At 38.9% G+C, this 17,763-nt stretch overlaps 2 protein-coding genes across 9 annotated transcripts in view; one reads left to right on the forward strand and one right to left on the reverse strand.

The window, feature by feature from the left end:
- The window catches only part of AMPD3 (adenosine monophosphate deaminase 3), a 46,400-nt gene extending 40,313 nt beyond the window's left edge, over nucleotides 1-6,087 (forward strand). For 4 of the 5 annotated variants that reach the window (XM_069469566.1, XM_069469564.1, XM_069469562.1 and 1 more), the window contains 4 exons: nucleotides 89-209; nucleotides 1,327-1,500; nucleotides 3,121-3,231; nucleotides 4,248-6,087. In XM_069469566.1, the coding sequence (XP_069325667.1) occupies nucleotides 89-209; nucleotides 1,327-1,500; nucleotides 3,121-3,231; nucleotides 4,248-4,424 (583 nt within the window). In that variant the 3' untranslated portion in view covers nucleotides 4,425-6,087. The remainder of the gene's footprint in view (nucleotides 1-88; nucleotides 210-1,326; nucleotides 1,501-3,120; nucleotides 3,232-4,247) is intronic. The other variant, XM_069469563.1, reaches the window with a different exon arrangement.
- An 802-nt stretch (nucleotides 6,088-6,889) lies between these two features.
- The window catches only part of RNF141 (ring finger protein 141), a 45,488-nt gene continuing 34,614 nt past the window's right edge, over nucleotides 6,890-17,763 (reverse strand). The window contains exon 6 of one of the 4 annotated variants that reach the window (XM_069469570.1): nucleotides 6,890-7,448. In XM_069469570.1, coding sequence (XP_069325671.1) covers nucleotides 7,325-7,448 — 124 coding nt within the window. In that variant the 3' untranslated portion in view covers nucleotides 6,890-7,324. Of the gene's footprint in view, nucleotides 7,452-13,638; nucleotides 13,976-15,977; nucleotides 17,086-17,763 lie in introns of those variants that run through there. The other 3 variants (XM_069469568.1, XM_069469571.1, XM_069469567.1) reach the window with 3 other exon arrangements.

Raw genomic sequence — 17,763 nt, forward strand, 5'->3', positions numbered from 1 at the left:
TTGCCTCCGGATTTGGTCCCAGTTGGGGGTACGGGCCTCAGGCAGAGGAAACCAGGGTCCTTCCTGACCTGGGGCCCTCCTTCTACAGGGAACGCAGCCTGAGCACATTCCTGTTCCGGCCACACTGTGGGGAGGCTGGCTCCATCACCCACCTGGTGTCTGCCTTCCTAACTGCCGACAACATCTCCCATGGGCTACTCCTCAAGAAGGTAACCAGGCCACTCACGGGAGCTGGCCCTGTAGTGACTGTCCTGTTCTGGGCTCCTGTTGCCCCTGGGAGTCTTGGCCAATGATGCCAGAAGGCTGGGGCCTTTACCTGGGCTGGGATGTCTGTAGTCACCTTGGTTTCATTGGTAATTATGAAAGTAATATAATCAAACTCATTACATCTTAGATTTTCCAAAAAATGGAGAAATGGAGGAAAAAAAAACCCTTATTGCTATTACTTTAATAGAAACAACCATTATTAGCTTTTTAATACTTCTAATTCCCATCTTTTCTCCAGAGCATATTTTTAATGTGCTTCTTATCATAATGAACACAGAATTTTGGATCCTGCTTTGTCCCCATGTGTAACATTGTTCGGTGCTGCCCGTCATCACTGTGCTCCTCCTCCTAAAGGCTGTCGCTGGATAAAGGCTCTACCACCCGGTCTATAATGGACCAGCCCCCCCTTGTTGGACACTGAGCCCATCTACCTTTTCACTGGTGTGCATGGTCTTTTCTGCGTTTTGGATCACTTCCATAGGAACAGTGTTTGCTCAATATGCTCCCTTGCCCTGGCCCTGGTGAGGTCTAACCACGGGTCACATTTTTGGGTGGGTGGGGCTGGTGTTACATCAGAAAACCACACTAGCGAGGTCAGGTCTGACCTTTCCCGTCCCTTCATGGCTCATCTCTGAGGAGCTGAAGTGTTTCCAGGTTCAACTGAATGTTTGCAGTCAAAGTGACAAAACAGCAAAAGTGGGGCATCTCCCGGACTGCCTGATGGGTCCGTGCTGGGGGAGGGGAGCAGGAGCTGCAGGCTGGGGTCGGCTGCCCTTCCTGCCCTGAGCCATACCTCGAGTCTGCAGCAAGAGTGAGCACTTCAAACAGTGGGCAGGTGCCAGGGAGGGCTGGGCATGAGATGTAGGAAGGAGATGAAGGGGCAGTGGGTCTGGGTGTCCTGGCTTGGGAACTCAGGGCTGGTTTGGACACTTGTGCAGATACTGCTCAGACCCCTGGTTTCCACTGATGAATGCATCTTCCCTCCGTCTCCCTCTCTCCACCCTCCCTCCCACCACACTTTCTGGCACTTGTCTCATGAGTTTGGTGATTCTTTTGCAGAGTCCAGTATTGCAGTATCTCTACTACCTTGCTCAGATCCCCATTGCCATGTCTCCTCTTAGCAACAACAGTCTGTTCCTTGAATATTCCAAGAACCCTCTGAGGGAATTCCTGCACAAAGGACTACATGTTTCTCTCTCCACGGATGACCCCATGCAGTTCCATTACACGAAGGTGAGACTTCGGGGTAAGGACAGTGGTGCCCCAGCAGGCATTCAGTCCTACCCTGTCCTCGCATTGTAGGGACCTAAGACCGTGGCTCAGTTCTGCTTTTGGAGTGGGGTTGGTGGTCCAGTGAAGACAAGAGGTAAGCCACTGGTGAGGGAAAAGCGTTCCTTCCAGGAGCCCTCTTTTTGGTGTCCTTGAACCCTTGAAGGTACAATTTAATATCTTTGCCTTTCTCTATTTTCCCTTTCTTTGACATCTACTGGCTTTGTGACCTTGGAAAGTTATTAGGCCTCTGTTTAGAATCCCTGTTAATCTGTAAAAGGGAGATAAAACTGTCTCCACCTCTACCTTACTGTGAGGACTAAGGTCATGAATCAAAGGGTCTAATACAGTGTCTGCATATAGCTTGTATTCAAAAGATTTCTTTTAAATCGGTGCATTATTATTATTACACCTTGAATCTCTGAGAAAAGAGAAGGGGAAGGAGGTATCATGCATGGGGACCAGCCACAAGTGTCTACCTAGCACACTGTGATGGTGTTGACAAGACCAGCCATTGGTTAGCAAAAATAGAAGCACCAGAATCTTCTAGGACAGATGTTCTCCAACATTTTGGTCTCTGGACCCCTTTAATGAGAATTGAGGCCCTCAAAGAGCTGTTGCTTATGTGGGTCATATCTACTGATATTTACTTCGTTAGAAGCTAATGAGAAATTAAAAAATATTAACTTATTTAAAAACATTAATAAACCTATTGAATATTACACAAATAGCAATTTTTCTGAAAATAACTTTATTTCTCCAAACAAACAAACAAACAAAAAAATAGAAAAGAGCACTGTCTTAGAGTTTTGTAAGTTTCTTTAATGTCTTAATAGAACCAGCAGGATTCTCACATCTGCTTCCACATCCTGTTTGCTGTTTTTATCAAAGTATGTTAAAAAAAAAAAAAACTTGCCTCATAAAGATTGGGAAAGGAAGCCCGTTCAAAAGGTTGTGGGGAACTCCCAGGGGACCTTGGACAATACTTTGAGAAGCACTGCTCTAGGCTAGCGAGGCAATGGAAGGGCTGGTGACTAATTGCAGACACTTACATCCCAGAAGGGTAAGCAGAACCACAGCTCATACCCAAATCCTTTTCGTACTGTCTTACTGCTTATAGCCTAGGAGCACTTTTCATTCTTATTCAAGCTTCCGTCTCTGCTCTTAGTACTTTACTCATATGTATACAAATACGTGTGTGTGTGTGTATTTGGACAATCTATAGAAAGCAAAGCTAGAGGGCAGGTAGTACTAACAATGGCACGACTTAGGGGGTTGTCACAGGAAAGCAGAGACTGGCATCCCTGCTGACTGGCACAGGGCTTCAAACATGACAGGCTTTCAGTGCTGGTCAATGAATAAATGTGGAGATGTGCTTTTATATCTCTGTAATAACCCGTGATTTCACACAAAAAAGACCTTAGAGTTAGGAATTTAAGGTGTGATGTTTGATGATCCAGGTGCCAGTTAGTAAAGAAAAAAATTAACTCTGCAATGTCTGATGTTTTTAGCTTTGGAAATATGTGAAACATTGAAATGGATTTTCTCCCATCTAATCCACGTACTTTTGGGGGAGGGATCTAGGAAGCACTTATGGAAGAATACGCCATCGCAGCTCAAGTGTGGAAGCTGAGCACGTGCGACTTGTGCGAGATCGCCAGGAACAGCGTGCTGCAGAGCGGCCTCTCGCACCAGGTGTGGCATGTGACAATGCTGCCTCTGTCCCTTCCAGCCTTTCAACAAATGGTGATGCCTGACTATGTGCCTAGGCGCCTTCTAGGCGCTGGGGACCTGTGATGAAAGAGCAGGCAGGGTCTCTGGCACACTGACACTCCTCAGGCTCCATGAGAGAATCCTCGGAGCCTCCTGAGTTTTCACGGCGGCTTCCACCCCCTTTTCAGACCTCTACTCAATGTCACCTCCTTGGAGAGGGCCTCCTAAAGCAGCCATATACCTGCCATCATTCTCTATCCTCTTAATCTGGTTTTCTTCATAATGTTTATTACTACTGACGTATTTAGCTATGTGTCTTTCCCTCTAGAATGTAAGCTCTGCTGTGCAGAGACTTGTTTAGTATCATATCCCCAGACCCTAGAACAGTCCCTGGCACATAGTAAGCACTCAGCATTTCTTGAGTAGATGAACAGTATCTAGATTGAATATGGGCATCAGCAACTTTCCATAAAGTTCCATAAGTAATTCTGACATGGAGCACTGAGAACCATGTTCTGGATGGTATCTCAGGTCCCTGGGCCTCCCCTGGGTGATGTCACTGGTGTGGGGAGTGGCTGCATTAGGTGCTGCTCTTCTTAGATGATGATACGCAGGAGTGAAAGGCTTAAGATTCTCCTCATGTGGAGTCTGGGTCCTTGGATGGGCCCTCCCCCAGAATACTTATTGTCTGTCCTTGCCAACTCTCAGGAGGGACTTAGAGTCTAGTACAAGCCTCCACCTTGACTTCCCCACCCCTAGCAGCTCTTACAGATTTTATCTTTTTTTTCTGATAAGGAAAGCAGAGTCAGGAATGAAGGGTCGTCTGAGGAATGACTGAGGTGGTCAGGGTGAATTCTGTAAGAGTTCTGTGGGGATGAGATGTCCTGACTGAGGCTCTGCCTCAGGGGGACTAGTCTGATGTGCTGTGGCTGATGTCGAAGCTGCCCATGTGGATGTAGAAAGTGACTTGTTTCCTTTGTATTTCTCTTGGTCCATAGGAAAAGCAGAAGTTTCTGGGAAAAAATTATTATAAAGAAGGACCTGAAGGAAATGATATTCGAAAGACAAATGTTGCTCAGATCCGGATGGCATTCCGATATGAGACTTTATGCAATGAGCTTAGCTTTCTGTCTGATGCCATGAAATCAGAAGAGATCACAGCCTTGACCAAATAGGTCCAGCACTCGACATGCATTTTAACTTTTTGGTTTAATTTCAAGTCTGCTGTGGCTATTAGAGGTCAAGATACCAAACTAGGCCTTTCCTCCAGGAAGAGGATGCCTCTGAAGAAATTTCAAACTGGTAATTTTGGTCGCATTGTTCACTGTAAGATCTCACATGCCCACAGTTCTGTTAATATTTCTGAGTAATAGATGGTGACTTCTCCTTAGGGATCTGGGAGCTGGGCACTTGTCTATACTTGTTCATAATTTTCCGCGTATTTCTCTTGAAATCACCAGTGCTTGAATTGTTGGGGCCAGGATTTTCCATGGTCAAATGCCAACTTGACATGAGAGGTCTGTGTAGCTTTCTGCCATACTCCTCTCTACAGGCCCTGCAGGCTAACATTGGTAGTTGTTCATTTCAGCCTCTGGCTGGCTGCCTTAAACAAAATCAATTTCAAAGCTCCATTTCATAAAGGGGCCACTTTGAGAGAGTTAAAATAGAAAACTTCCATCTTGACAATTTGCATTTTTAATGAATTTCTTAAACTGTTTTATTTAGCCCTCCTCCCCGCTTTCTAGTTAGGAAGCCAAATGTTCTCAGAACAGTCTCTCCTATTCTGAGTCTTGGTTGCCTCATCTAGAAAGTGAGGGGTCCTTCTAGAAGAGTGGTTTTCAAATCATGTTCCGTTATGGCCACTTCAGGGTGGGGCAAAGCGTGAGGCTCTGAGGCTGTCAAAGTGACTCTGCTTTCATCAGTTGTACACTGGGGCGGCTACCTAGTATTTTCATTTGGACTAAGGACATTGAAAAGCACAGGACTAGATGATCTCTGTTCCTTCTGGCTCCAGTATTCTATGATTGTAGCCAAATTATCATGCTACTGATGAAGAGATACAGGGCCAGAGAAGTGAAATTTGCTTCAGGTCACACAGCTAATGAGTACAGCTAGGTTTCCTTATTCCTAATCCAGTCCTTTCCACCAGGGCTATTCCATTAGGTCTCACAAATATTAGTTGTGTTTTGTTTTTGTATTACTGTAACTTGGCACATTTTTTTTTTTTAAAAGGCAAAATTTCTCCCTTCCCTAATATGAAGACTTCTTTAGAAGATATAGTGGTCCTGGGGGCCAGGAAGAAAGCATTTTTTAAAAACAAATCTGAATTTAAGCTTTACAAGTATACTTTTCATCTGTGTTACTAGTGCCTGGTATGTAGTAGGTGCTCAATAAATACATTATTGGATAACTAAATGAGTTTCTTTTGGCAACTTTTTAAGGATATGTGCTCCCAGTCCTCAATAAGCTGCTCAAGAACCTTCCTATCTATTTCTGTGGGCAAATTCAGATTACAAGACATCCTTTTGAATCACTAAAAAGTTAGAAGAGCCTATTTTTGCCTGTGCACTTGCTTATCTGACTCTAGATTATTTTACCTTGTGACTTTATTATGCCTGTTCCCCTCGGCTGGTCAACTTAGCATATGGAACTATAAACGTTGTCCTTTTACTAGGCAAAAATATATGCTGTCTCACAGCTAATTATGAAATTGAATGAAAACCCATTGTTATCTTAGGGATTCATTATTTTTGAAAAGCCTTCATTTGTATACATTTGCAACATACGAATTATTGTACAGTTTTTCATTATTTTATCTATATCAAGTATCTGTTGTTAGGACTGTGGCTCAGTAATTTAAAACTGTTTCAAATTAATCATATTTATATAAATGTTAAAGTTTATTACTTTGAAGATTGGGCATCATGCAAAGCTATCATAGTAACCACTAATTTATCTTTTACTAAGACTCAGACATGAATGACATTCTCTAGGAAAACTCAAAATTTTCAAACTGAAGCTCACCAGACCCAGAAGGGAAAAACCTTGGCTTTTTCTTTAACTTCTGCCCTGTTACATTATTAGGTTATTAAGTATGAAATGTCCCATTTCCTTAAGTACTAAGTTTGACAGTTGATATCTCTGACATTTCACTTTGACACTCCTTGTTTTATTTTTGTTGTTAAGGTACATCCTCAGTCTTCCAAAGCATGTTTTGGCTTGTGATTATCTTTCAAATTTTTTAGAGCAATTTTTGTGAAACCATAAGTCAAAAATTCATGTTATTTTTGAATATGAGTTCCATCATGGAACCAATGCAGCACAGATAGCTCGAAATATCAGCAGTGTTTGGCAAGGATATGGCTAATGAACGCATAGTATGTCAATGGTTTGAGAAGTTCAGTTCTGGTGATTTTAACCTTGAAAATGAGCCACGTGGGTGACCTGAGACCAAGGTGAATAATCATGAGCTGAAAGCTGCAGTAGAATTGAATCCAACTCAACATGTGTGAATTAGCAAGGTTTGACATTACTATTCCAACAGTATTGGACCATTTGAAACAAATCAGCAAGATAAAGAAGCAGGATAGATGGGTACCACATGAATTAAACGAGCATCAGAAGAGAAATCATCTTGAAGCTTGCTTTTCTTTGCTGTCACAACATAAAGGCGAACCATTTCTATACCGTTTTGTTACATGTGATGAAAAATGGATTGTTTTTGACAATTGCAAGTGTTTGGCACAATGGTTGGATAAAGATGAAGTGCCGAAACAGCTCTTTTTGATGAATATTTGGTTTTGGACTAACAGTGTCTGTCTGGTGGTTCAGCGCTGGTGTTTTCCACTATGGCTTCATGAAACCTGGTCATTCTATTACAGCTGATGTCTACTGCAACCAACTGGACGAAAAGATGAGGATGCTTGTGATTAAACAGCCGAGATTGGTCAATACAGATAGGCCAATCCTGTTACAAGACAATGTTTGTCCATATGTTGCTCAAACAATGCTGTTCAAACTACAGAAGCTGGACTTGGAAAGTCTCTGTCATCAACCGTATTCACCAGACCTTGCACTAGCTGACTACCACTTCTTCCAGGCTTTGGAGCACTTCTTGCAAGGAAAAATAATCAATTTTCAGCAAGCTGTGGAAAACGCCTCTTGCAATTTCATCACCACTCACTCTCCAGGCTTCTCCACTGCTGGCATAAACAAGCTACTGTTAAGATAGCAAAACCGTTGATAGTTTAGGTGCATACTTTGATTAATTGTACTACTTCTTGTTCGAGATCTAATAGACTACATTTTTGGTTCAAAATTGGACATTTCATATTTAATGACCTAATAGATCATGAGCAAAGCCACACGTTCGTTTCCTTTTCCCTGGATATTATTTTAATTGGTTCAGCCAACATGTGTTCGATTTTTACCTATCCTGCAAGCTTCTCAGGCACCTTTTTCTATAGCACTTTGCACTTTTATTACATTGTCGTACTTAACTGGCCTTTCTGGGGATGAATCCTACTTTCCTTTGTATTCGCAGCTAGAATCAAAGGCAATTGTATATTGGCCCAGGTTTTAAAAGGAACAGTTTTTAAGGCATGTTATACCTTACCTGTCCTGAAGGGCTCACGTTCACTTTATGTGTTACTTCAAACTGTATTGTTAAAATGATTAGCGTCATTGCTCTTTGCCTCATGAAAACAAATCACAGCTCCCAGTTTGGTTTTTATCAAGGCCTGTTCCCAGGGCCTCTATTTTCTCTTGGATTAAAGCAGAGTTGAAAGCACATCTCTCTGACTTTCTCTTTACTTGTTTCTGAGTGCTGTGTTGGTGAAACAATATTCATCTTTTCCCGAGTTTCATTCATGTTAACTGAAGATGATATATCTAAATATTCTACACCTGAACTATGACTGTGATAAAGAACGAGTGTAACTAACTCCAATAAAGGGAACACTAACCAGATAAACATAGTTCTTTGGAAAGTTTTGCAATTAGTATGATAGATGACAATTAGTAAGCCTATAAATAGCTATATGATTATCAAAATATACCTCTGTGGAGGCTTTTAGTCTTGGTAGCAAAACGTGTATTTCTCCACAGTATGATGATACGCATCAGTAAATTTAATTATAAACTGCCACCGCCTCTTATAAATGCCTTTGTTCTTTTCAGCACTAAGATTCTACAATGTTTCTCTAATTACATTCTTATATGGTAGAAATCATTTTACAAGGTAAACATCAAACATTTTATCGATTCCTTTTACTGTCCAATAGGACAAAAAGACAAAAACATGAAAGTCTGCTGTCAACTGTTAATATTATTGTCATTGTGTAGTTCATCATAAATGTGGGTGATCAGCTGATTTCCCTAATCTCCAAGTAGTTTTCTTATTCCTGGATAAAGTGAACTTGACTTATCAAAAAAAAAAAAAAAAGGTTAAAAATGCAAATTCTTGAGGGTGTGTCATCATCCAAACGAAAATCTAAAGGCAAGCAGCAGCAGCTGATCCAGATGGGAAGGAATCAGTGAAAGAAATCCAGAAGTATGAAGAATCAAATGGAAAGCACACCCCCAAAGAGAAACACCAGCTCTCTAGCAATGGACATTAACCAAACTCAGAACACCAAAATGACAGAAGAATTTCAAACATGGATCATCAGAAAACTGAACAATATGCAAGACAAAATGGATAACCAACACAAAGAAACCACAAAAAAAATTCAGAAGTTGGAAGAAAAATTCACTAAAGAAATCGAAATATTAAAGAAAAATCAAACCAAACTCCTGGAAATGAAGAATTTATTCAGGGAACTACAAAACACAGTGGAAAGCCTCAAGAGCAGGGTAGATCAAACAGAAGAAAGAATCTCAGAGATCGAAGATAACACCTTCCAATTAAATAAGTCAGTCACAGATAGAGCAAAGAGGAGAAAAGACCAGAGTCTGCAAGAAACGTGGGATTATGTGAAGAAGCCTAACATGAGAGTCATGGGCATTCCTGAGGGTGAAGAAGATAATACACAAGGGTTGGATAAGCTCTTTAAAGATATAATTGAGGAAAATTTCCCAGGCCTTCCTAAAAATCTAAATATACAGGTACAAGAAGCCCAAAGGACCCCTGGGAGATTCATTGCAAATAGGAAGACACCACGTCATACAGTCATCAGACTGACCAAAATATCCACTAAAGAGGCCCTTCTTCGAGCAGTAAGGAGAAAGAAACAAGTAACATACAAAGGAAAGCCATTCTGAATAACGCCAGATTTCTCAACTGAAACCTTACAAGCAAGAAGAGACTGGGCCCCCATCCTCACTCTTCTGAAACAGAATAATGCTCAGCCTAGAATCCTGTACCCAGCAAAGCTATGTTTTGTATATGAAGGAGAAATCAAGACATTCTCAGATAAACAAAGACTGAGGGAATTCACCAAGACCAGACCAGCCCTCCAAGAAGTACTTAAGACAAGAGTTGCACATGGACCAGCACAAGAAACACTCACGAATGTAAAACTACTCAAAAGCTAAAGATCAAAGGCCAGATACCACAATGGCTCAAGAGAGAAAACACACAATGAAGTTCTACCCAACAGGATGAACATAGATCTGCCCCACCTATCAGTTCTCTCAATAAATGTGAATGACTTGAACTCCCCACTCAAGAAACATAGGCTGGCCCAATGGATAAAAAAATACAAGCCAAGTATCTGCTGTCTCCAGGAAACTCATCTAACCTGCAAAGATGCATTTAGACTGAAAATAAAGGGATGGAAATCAATATTTCAAGCAAACGGGAGCCAAAAGAAGGCTAGCATGACAGTTTTAATTTCAGATAACTTAGTTTTTAAATCAACAAAAGTAATGAGAGACAAAGATGGTCACTATATAATGGTGAAGGGTACAGTTCAACAAGAAGACATTACTATACTTAATATGTATGCACCCAACTTAGGTGCACCCAGATTCATAAAGCAAACCCTACTTGAACTAAACCAAATGATAAACAGCAACACCATAATAGCTGGAGACTTCAACACCCCGCTGACAGCACAGGACAGAGCCTCCAAACAGAAAATAAACAAAGAAATAATGGACTTAAACAGAATGCTAGAACAAATGGCCTGAGTGACATTTACAGGACATTCTATCCAAACTCCATTGAATATACGTTCTTCTCATTAGCTCATGGGATATTCTCTAAGATTGACCATAACCTAGTACACAAAGCATGTCTTAAAAAATTAAAAAACATAGAAACTATACCATGCATCTTCTCAGATCACAGTGGAATAAAAGTAGAAATCAACCCTAACAGAAATTCTCATTTCCACTCAAAGTCGTGGAAGCTAAACAACCTTCTCCTGAATGATCATTTCACAAATGAGGAAATCAAGATGGAAATCAAAAGATTCTTTGAACTAAATGACAAAGGAGACACAAGTTATCAAAATCTGTGGGACACAGCTAAAGCAGTCCTGAGAAGAAAGTTGATTTCCATAAAGGCCTATATCAAAAAGACAGAAAATTTGCAAATAGACAACCTAATGAATAGACTCAAAGAGCTGGAGAAAGAACAGACCGACCCCAAACCCAGCAGAAGGAGTGAAATTAATAAGATCAAATCAGAACTAAATGAAATAGACAACAGGAAAACTATACGGGAGATTAATAAAACAAAAAGTTGGTTCTTTGAAAAGATAAACAAAATTGACATGCCTTTGGCTAGACTAAGACCAGAAAAGAAAAATCTCTAATAACCTCCATCAGGAACATGAAAGGAGAAATTACAACTGATGCCACAGAGATACAAGATATCATCTATGAATTCTACAAAAACCTTTATGCACACAAATTGGAAAATGTGGAGGAAATGGACAAATTTTTAGAAACACACAACCTCCCTAGGCTCAACCACAAAGAAATAGAATTTCTGAACAGACCGATTTCAAGAACTGAAATTGAAACAGCAATAAAAAACATCCCCAAAAAGAAAAGCCCAGGACCAGATGGTTTCACACCCTATTTCTACCACACCTACAAAGAAGAACTGGTGCCTATCCTACAAAAGTTATTCCATAATATTGAGAAAGATAGAATCCTCCCCAACACATTTTATGAAGCCAACATAACTCTAATACCAAAACCAGGAAAGGATGCAACAAAAATAGAAAACTACAGACCAATATCCCTTATGAATATAGATGCAAAAATTCTCAATAAAATCCTAGCAAATCGAATTCAGGTGCTTATCAAGAAAATAATCCATCATGACCAAGTAGGCTTCATCCCAGAGAGGCAGGGATGGTTCAACATACGCAAATCTATAAATGTAATACACCACATACATAGAAGCAAAAACAAAGACTGTATGATCCTCTCAATAGACGCAGAAAAAGCATTTGACAAAATTCAACACCCTTTTATGATAAGAACGCTTAACAAAATAGGTATAGATGGGGCCTTCACAACAGCAACAAAGAAAGTAAAATACCTAGGAATACATTTAACTAAGGAGGTAAAAGACCTCTACAGGGAGAACTATGAAACACTTAGGAAGGAAATCACAGAGCACATAAACAGGTGGAAAACCATACCATGCCCGGGGATCGGAAGAATCAACGTTGTTAAAATGTCTATACTACCCACAGCGATCTACAGATTCAATGCAATCCCTATTAAATTACCAACATCACTTTTCATAGATATAGAAAAAATAATTTTACACTTTGTATGGAACCAGAGAAGACCCTGTTTAGCAAAAGCAATTCTAGGCAATAAGAACAAAATGGGAGGTATTAATTCACCAGACTTCAAACTATACTACGAGGCTGTGCTTATTAAAACAGCTTGGTATTGGCACAAGAACAGGGACACAGACCAGTGGAACAGAATCGAGAATCCAGATATAAAACCATCCTCATATAGCCATCTAATCTTTGACAAAGCAGACAAAAACATACTCTGGGGACAAGAATTCTTATTCAATAAATGGTGCTGGGAAAACTGGATAGCCACATGTAGAAGACTGAAACACAACCTATACCTTTCACTTCTCACAAAAATGAAATCATAGTGGATAACAGACTTAAACCTTAGGTGTGAAACTATTAGAATTCTAGAAGAAAATGTGGAAAGACTCTTATAGACATTGGCCTAGGCAAGGAATTTATGAAGAAGACCCCAAAGGCAATCACAGCAACAACAAAAATAAATAAATGGGACCTCATTAAATTAAAAAGCTTCTGCACAGCCAAAGAAACTGTCATGAGAGTAAATAGACAACCTACAGAATGGGAAAAATTTTTGCATGCTACACATCCGATAAAGGACTGATAACTAGAATCTATTTAGAACTCAGGAAAATCAGCAAGAAAAAATCAAACAACCCTTTCAAAAAGTGGGCAAAGAACATGAACAGAAATTTTTCAAAAGAAGACAGAAGAATGGCCAACAAACATATGAAAAAATGCTCAACATCTCTAATCATCAGGGAAACGCAAATCAAAACCACAATGAGATATCACTTAACTCCAGTGAGAATGATCTTTATCAAAAAGTCCCATAACAATAAATGCTGGCGTGGATGCGGAGAGACAGGAACACTCATACACTGCTGGTGGGACTGCAAACTAGTGCAACCTCTGTGGAAAGCAATATGGAGATACCTTAAACAGATACAAGTAGATCTACCATTCGATCCAGCAATCCCATTATTGGGCATCTACCCAAAAGAACAAAAGACATTCTATAAAAAAGACATCTGCACCCGAATGTTTATAGCAGCACAATTCACAATAGCAAAGATGTGGAAACAACCCAAGTGCCCATCAATACATGAGTGGATTAATAAAATGTGGTATATGTATACTATGGAGTATTACTCAGCTATAGAATCTCTTATGTTCTCCTGGATAGAGTTGGAACCCATTCTACTAGGTGAAGTATCCCAAGAATGGAAAAATAAGCACCACATGTACTCACCATCAAATTGGTTTCACTGATCATCACCTAAGACCACATTCAGGAATAACATTAATCGGGTGTCAGGCAGATGTAGGGGGGGGAGGGGATGGGTGTATACATACATAATGAGTGCGATGCACACTGTCTAGGGGATGGACATGTTTGAAGCTCTGACTCGGGGGGGATGGGGGGGCAAGGGCAATATACGTAACCTAAACTTTTGTACTCCCACAATATGCTGAAATAATAATAAAATACCAAAAAAAAAAGAGAAAAAAAATGCAAATTCTTCAGACTGCCTTTTAATAAACCCAACTTCCTAATGTTAAAAAAATTTCTGAATGAAAAGATATTTTCAAGAAGCCTTGTTATCCAGATATATATTAGATATAAGGAAATTGATACCAATTTGAAATGAATCTTAAAACATAGCACACAAATAATCACAAACTCCCAGGACACAATATAGAATAGTCCTCTAAGGCTGCGGTCCCCAATCCCCAGGCTGCACAGCGGTAGGTGATCGACAGGTAAGCCAGTGAAGCTTCATCTGTGTTTATGGTCTCTCCCCATTGCTTGCATCACCACCTGAGCTGCTCCTCCTGTCAGATCAGCGGTAGTATTAGATCCTCATAGGAGGGTGAACCCTACTGTAAACCGTGCATGCAAGAGATCTAGGTTGTGCGCTCCTTATGAGAATCCAATTCCTGATGATCTGAGGTGGAGCTGAGGCAGTGATGCTAGTGCTGGGGAGTGGCTGCAAATATAGATTATTATTACATTGTTAACCCCTCTGCTAATGATAAAGTATACAATAAATGTAATGGGCTTGAATCATCCGGAAACCACACCCCTCACCCCACTCCAGTCCGTGGAAAAACTGTCTTCCATGAAACCAGTCCCTGGTGCCAAAAAGGTTGGGGACCGCTGCTCTAAGGGACATAAAGATTTAGTATATAAGAATATGACCTTACATACGAAAAAAACTCAAATAGCTAAGATTTATTTGCTAAAGATTATTTATTGCACAATCTATCAGTTTGTCCTAAAAATAAAACAGATACTATTACTTTCAACCTCTAAATTCAGCACATAGTCAAATTCATTTTCTCAAACTAAAGTTCTATAGCATTATAATACGAGTAAACCCTTTGTTACTGAGTCAGGATAGGGAAAACTTCCTAACTTACAAAACAAATTCCTTAAGAGTTTATGAAACCATTTCACAAATCCTAGAAGGCACACATTATATTTCCTATCATAATAAATACATTTAAGTACTTCATCTTTAAAAACGAAAAAGCTGTACAGAATACAAAAAGTGTACATTTCATCCATCAAACAAATTTACAACTTTTACGATTAGTTATTACAGTAGAACCTACCTAACATTCACATCTAAAGAATCATCACCCAGTTTTATGGAGTGAGCAAAGAATTGTGCTCATTTGATAAGGCTAATAAAAACATTTTACATTTCACAGTAGATCAGTTAGTGTCTTTGAGCTAACATGGTAAAATAAAAAGGTTTCACACTATGAAGTCACTGAGCTCATTGTTAAATAATTCCTTGAAAGGTAAAGGACTCTGGGAGATAAAATCATTGGCTATCCCTGGAAAGATCCCAAACTCTATAAAGTAACTTTGTTTATTTTCCGAAACATTTTTTAATTAAGCAATCTGAATTAAATTCAGCAAGTCTAATCCAAAAGGACAATTTAAAATCAGAGAGTTGGACAAGATCTCAGAGGATCATCTAACCCAAGGTTTTCAAAATATGTTCCATGGACTACTAAGGTTCCATGGAGGAGATTCAAGGTTCTGCAAATTTGACTTGAATTTAATTTAAAGAAATTTAAAAACTTAATTTAAAAACCAATTCCCATCATACAAATCTGCTACTCATCAAATTCAAATATACTGGATATCACGAATGCATTCATATGTGTTTTTATTGGTTTACTTAATATTTAGTTATCATAGTATATAAAGTTTATATGATACATAAGGAAATTTATATTAATAAAACATGAATTTTGTATAGTGGGGTAGAGGACACGTGTATGCACATTTGTAAGGGGTGTAAGATTTTACTTGAAAAAAAGGTTCCACTGCTAAAATAGTGTCAAAACTACAAAAAAAGTCCCAGTTTCTAAAGTAGGAACCTACAAACAAGAGTAAGAGACTTTCTTAAAGTCACACAACCAAGTGTATTGCCAGGTTGATATGACAGAACCCCAAGTACTCTGCTTGCATAAACCTCCATCATAGTGAGTATTTGGCTATTTGGTAGTTAGCTGTCCCCATCATGAATGCCAATGGATTAGTCTTCAGTATTTTTTGGGTAAACTCAAGCTACCTTTGGTCAGATGTTTTTCCTTGTAATGCATTTTATTTTACTTGCATGCCTATTATAATTTTAGTATCCAAAAATTCTGTCATCAATAATTAGCAATTTAAATTGAATACCTTGATTTAGGAAAATAGTGATATTGGCAACTTACCAATTACAGGTCAGAAAAGTTACATGGAATGTTAAAATACTTTTTAAAGTAGACAGATTCTTGCTATATTATATGCTGAAATGTTAATGTTAAAAATTTTAGTTGATAAAAAGAATGGTTGAGGTGCTACTGAAGGTCACAATTCCATTATTACTACATTCTTTCAGAGTATTTCAAAGGAAGTACAGTGAAATAGTAAGAAAGCCAAATTATCTTCTAATTTTCAGGGATGTTTTGTGTATATACAGTGAAAAAGCCTCATGCTATTTTCTTCTCTCTTAATCTAAGAAATCTGTGGACTTTGAAACCTCAGAAAGATGCCTTCAAGTTAAGAAAATAAAAGCACCATAAACCAATATTGAATGACTTATCATAATTTGGAAATATAATATTTAGTATTTGTGATACAGAAAAATTTCCTCCAGAAACTCTAAGTTGTGTGAGCATTATCAAAACCATTCAGTACAGTTACCCAGCTGTAGGAAAGCATTTCCAGAACAGCCAGGAAGATTCCCCAGCAGAAATCCACTTGCAAGGCAGTCACACCCAACTTAAGAGACCTCACCCAAATTGTACAGCATAGCAAAAAACAAAACAAAAACCAAACACCTGAAGTAAAAAACATGTACAGTAGTTCCAAAACACACAACTAAAGTTATGAAATAATTGTGGATCATTTCAAGTAAAAATTATTAAAGGAACAATAATTAACCACAAGAGGGCATAGATAGTCCTTAGATTCCAGCAGAAAGACTAGTTTTTAGTAGTAACATGTACTTGGAAGTAGTCTACATTTTTAGTCATTTAAAATTTTCTCTCAGATAGCTACAACTTTTTAACATTAAAGGTTTATTTTAAACCTAACTAAAAAGATTCCAGAATACTCCTGCCCTGAAAAACAGTAGTATTTCAGAAGCCTCTGGAAATGTTGCTGTTACCTTTAGCAAAGGATTCAAGAGCAATTAGTTCTAATACACATTAGAACAGATAAATAATAGGAAAATATGGTCTAAAACAGTAGCAAATTTTAGTTTACCATAAATGGAAGACATGGAAAGTTTATTTTAAAAAATGGGACAAACTGTCAGAATAGAAAAAATAAGAGGGCGGGGAAAATTGATTTTTCTGCCTCTGTGCCACAATAACCCTGCATTCTTCCCCCATGACCAAAGTCTCTGTAGCCCACAATAGCAAAAGACCTTCACCCGATGGTCATGGCCTGTGAGGCTGGCCTGCCTCATCAGCCATATTAAGAATATAGTTAGCCATATCATCTTCAGTGGGGGCATCTGACACCACCCAAGATTCATTTGCTCCAGTCATCTGTAGGCGACAAATAGGGCAATTTCTGTGTCGATCACTCCTATTAGAGAAGTCAAAACAAGAAGAGTTTGTTTTCTTTTTCTTCTTTTTTAAAAACGGGGGTTTGTATGAAAAGTAATACATGTTGTACATGGTTTTAAAAAAAAGTAAACAGCATAAAAGTATACAGTGAAAAATAAGTCTCTCCCTTCCATCACAATCTTCAGTTCTCATCCCCATAGGCAATCACAGTTATCAGATTCTTATATGTTCCTCTAGAGATAGACTAAGCATGATTAAGCTTGTGTGTGTGCATGCACGTGTATGTGTGTATCTCACTGCTCTTTTTACTTGTCAATATATCTTGTAGACTCTTATGTATTAGCACATGTTAGAGCTGTTTATTCTTTTTAAACATACACTGTATGGATATGCCATAATTTATTTAACTAATCTCCTGTAGAAGGACATTTAGGCTTTTTTCTGTCTTTTGTTCCTACAAACAATGCTGCAATTCATAGCTCTCTACCTAAATAGGTAAAGTTTTCCTTTACAATCAAAATTCCTTGTGAGTCCTAAGAGGAAACTCCTTCTCAGCAATGGAAGATTTGGTCAAACTATAAGATGTAAATGTTTACTTGTAATTATTTAAATGAAGCCATTACTCTAGGAATAATTTCTTGGCAGTGGCAGGGGATTATGACAACAGGAAAAGGTATTATTAATTATTTTTCTAATT

Source organism: Eulemur rufifrons, chromosome 6, assembly GCF_041146395.1.
Source record: "Eulemur rufifrons isolate Redbay chromosome 6, OSU_ERuf_1, whole genome shotgun sequence".
In the NCBI taxonomy this organism is placed as follows: Eukaryota; Metazoa; Chordata; class Mammalia; order Primates; family Lemuridae; genus Eulemur; species Eulemur rufifrons.